The 1,421-nt window shown below is 70.6% G+C and overlaps 1 protein-coding gene across 1 annotated transcript in view; it reads right to left on the reverse strand.

Annotated features, from left to right (window-relative positions):
• Positions 1–342: 342 nt before the first annotated feature.
• The window catches only part of LOC104835050 (fermitin family homolog 3-like), a 9,144-nt gene continuing 8,065 nt past the window's right edge, over positions 343–1,421 (reverse strand). The window contains exons 5-7 of the mRNA XM_010572827.1: positions 1,280–1,404; positions 884–1,025; positions 343–572 (exon numbers count right to left, since the gene is read on the reverse strand). Coding sequence (XP_010571129.1) covers positions 399–572; positions 884–1,025; positions 1,280–1,404 — 441 coding nt within the window. The 3' untranslated portion in view covers positions 343–398. The remainder of the gene's footprint in view (positions 573–883; positions 1,026–1,279; positions 1,405–1,421) is intronic.

The following is a 1,421-nucleotide window of genomic DNA, read 5'->3' on the forward strand; positions in this document are numbered from 1 at the left end:
GTCCAGGCAATGCAACTCCCACCCCAAGGCACCCACGCATCCCAGACCCCGCTACCCCCACCCCCAAAAAAAAGGGACCCAGGCATCCGGGCCCTGTTGCCATGGTAACAGCTGCTTTATTGCCCCCCCCCCCCCCCCAGGGTGTCTGCTGCCACTGGAGGGGCCCTTGCACGAGGACGGGGGTGAGAGGCCCTCGCACGAGAACCCTGGTGCCCAGCAGAAGCCATTAAACCGTTCACCGCCGTGACCGCCGTTCACAAGCGTCGCACAAGTGCCTTGCGCGAGCGCCTCGCACGAGGGGAGTGGTGCACAAGTGCTCGGAGGTGGGGGGTGTAGCGGTGGTGGGGGCCCGAGGCCGGCGGCGCCGACATTGCGGGGGACCCCTCGCGCGAGGGGTCTCAGAGGGGCTCCTGCCCCCCCGTCAGCTTGTGGAACAGGCGGAGGTCGAGGGGTTGGCCCGGCTGCCGCCCCCCCAGGCACAGGTACCCCCCCAGGAACTCGTGCAGCGCCTGGCACGGGGCCGACAGCACGCACAGCGCCAGCGTCACCTCCCCCTCCAGCTCCAGTGTCACCTGCAGGGAGCGAGGCGTCTGGGGGGGGGGGCCCAGGCCTCCGGGCACCCTGACCCGCCCCATACACCCCAAAGGACCCAGGCGTCCAGGGGGGGCCCAGGCCTCCAGGCACCCTGACCCCCCCCCATACACCCCAAGGGACCCAGGCGTCTGGTGGGGGGGATACCTGGCTGTCACCTCCCCAGAACTTCCAGTCTCTCCCAGTCTCCCCCCCCAATACCTCCCAGTAGCTCCCAGTCCATTCCCAGTGCCTCCCAGCCCCACCCCTCGATTCCCGGTCCGCTCCCTGTCCCTCCCAGTCCCCCCAGTACCTGCTGGGTGTCCCAGTTGACGTTCCACTGGCGCAGGGCGCTGTACCGCCAGGCACGGGTGACGCTGCCGGTGCCGGGATCCAGCCGGAGCAGCCGGGAGGGGCCGACGCCCAACACCTCGTCCCGGCGGCTGCCCTTGAACCTGCGCCGGACACCTGGGTTCCGCCGGCCGCCTGGGTGGCCCCCCCATCCCTGGGGCTCTCCCAGTGCCTCCCAGTAACACCCCATCCCCTCCCTGTGCTGCCCAGTGCCTCCCAGAGCTCCCCAACCCATTCCCAGTGCCTCCCACTAACGCCCCATTCCCCTCCCTGTGCTGCCCAGTGCCTCCCAGAGCTCCCCAACCCATTCCCAGTGCCTCCCAGTGCCTCCCCATCCCCTCCCAGTCCCACCCCCTACCGCACGAGGAAGTAGGCCAGGCCGAAGCCGGGCAGCGCCCTCCAGGCCTCCAGGAAACGGAGCCGGGCCTGCGCCGGCGACAGCGCCCCCACGCGGTGGAGGACCTCCAGGATGCGGGGCACCAGCTGGGGGCGAGTGTGAG

This window comes from Haliaeetus leucocephalus, unplaced genomic scaffold (genome assembly GCF_000737465.1).
Source record: "Haliaeetus leucocephalus isolate CR32 unplaced genomic scaffold, Haliaeetus_leucocephalus-4.0 Scaffold356, whole genome shotgun sequence".
NCBI classification, from domain to species: domain Eukaryota; kingdom Metazoa; phylum Chordata; class Aves; order Accipitriformes; family Accipitridae; genus Haliaeetus; species Haliaeetus leucocephalus.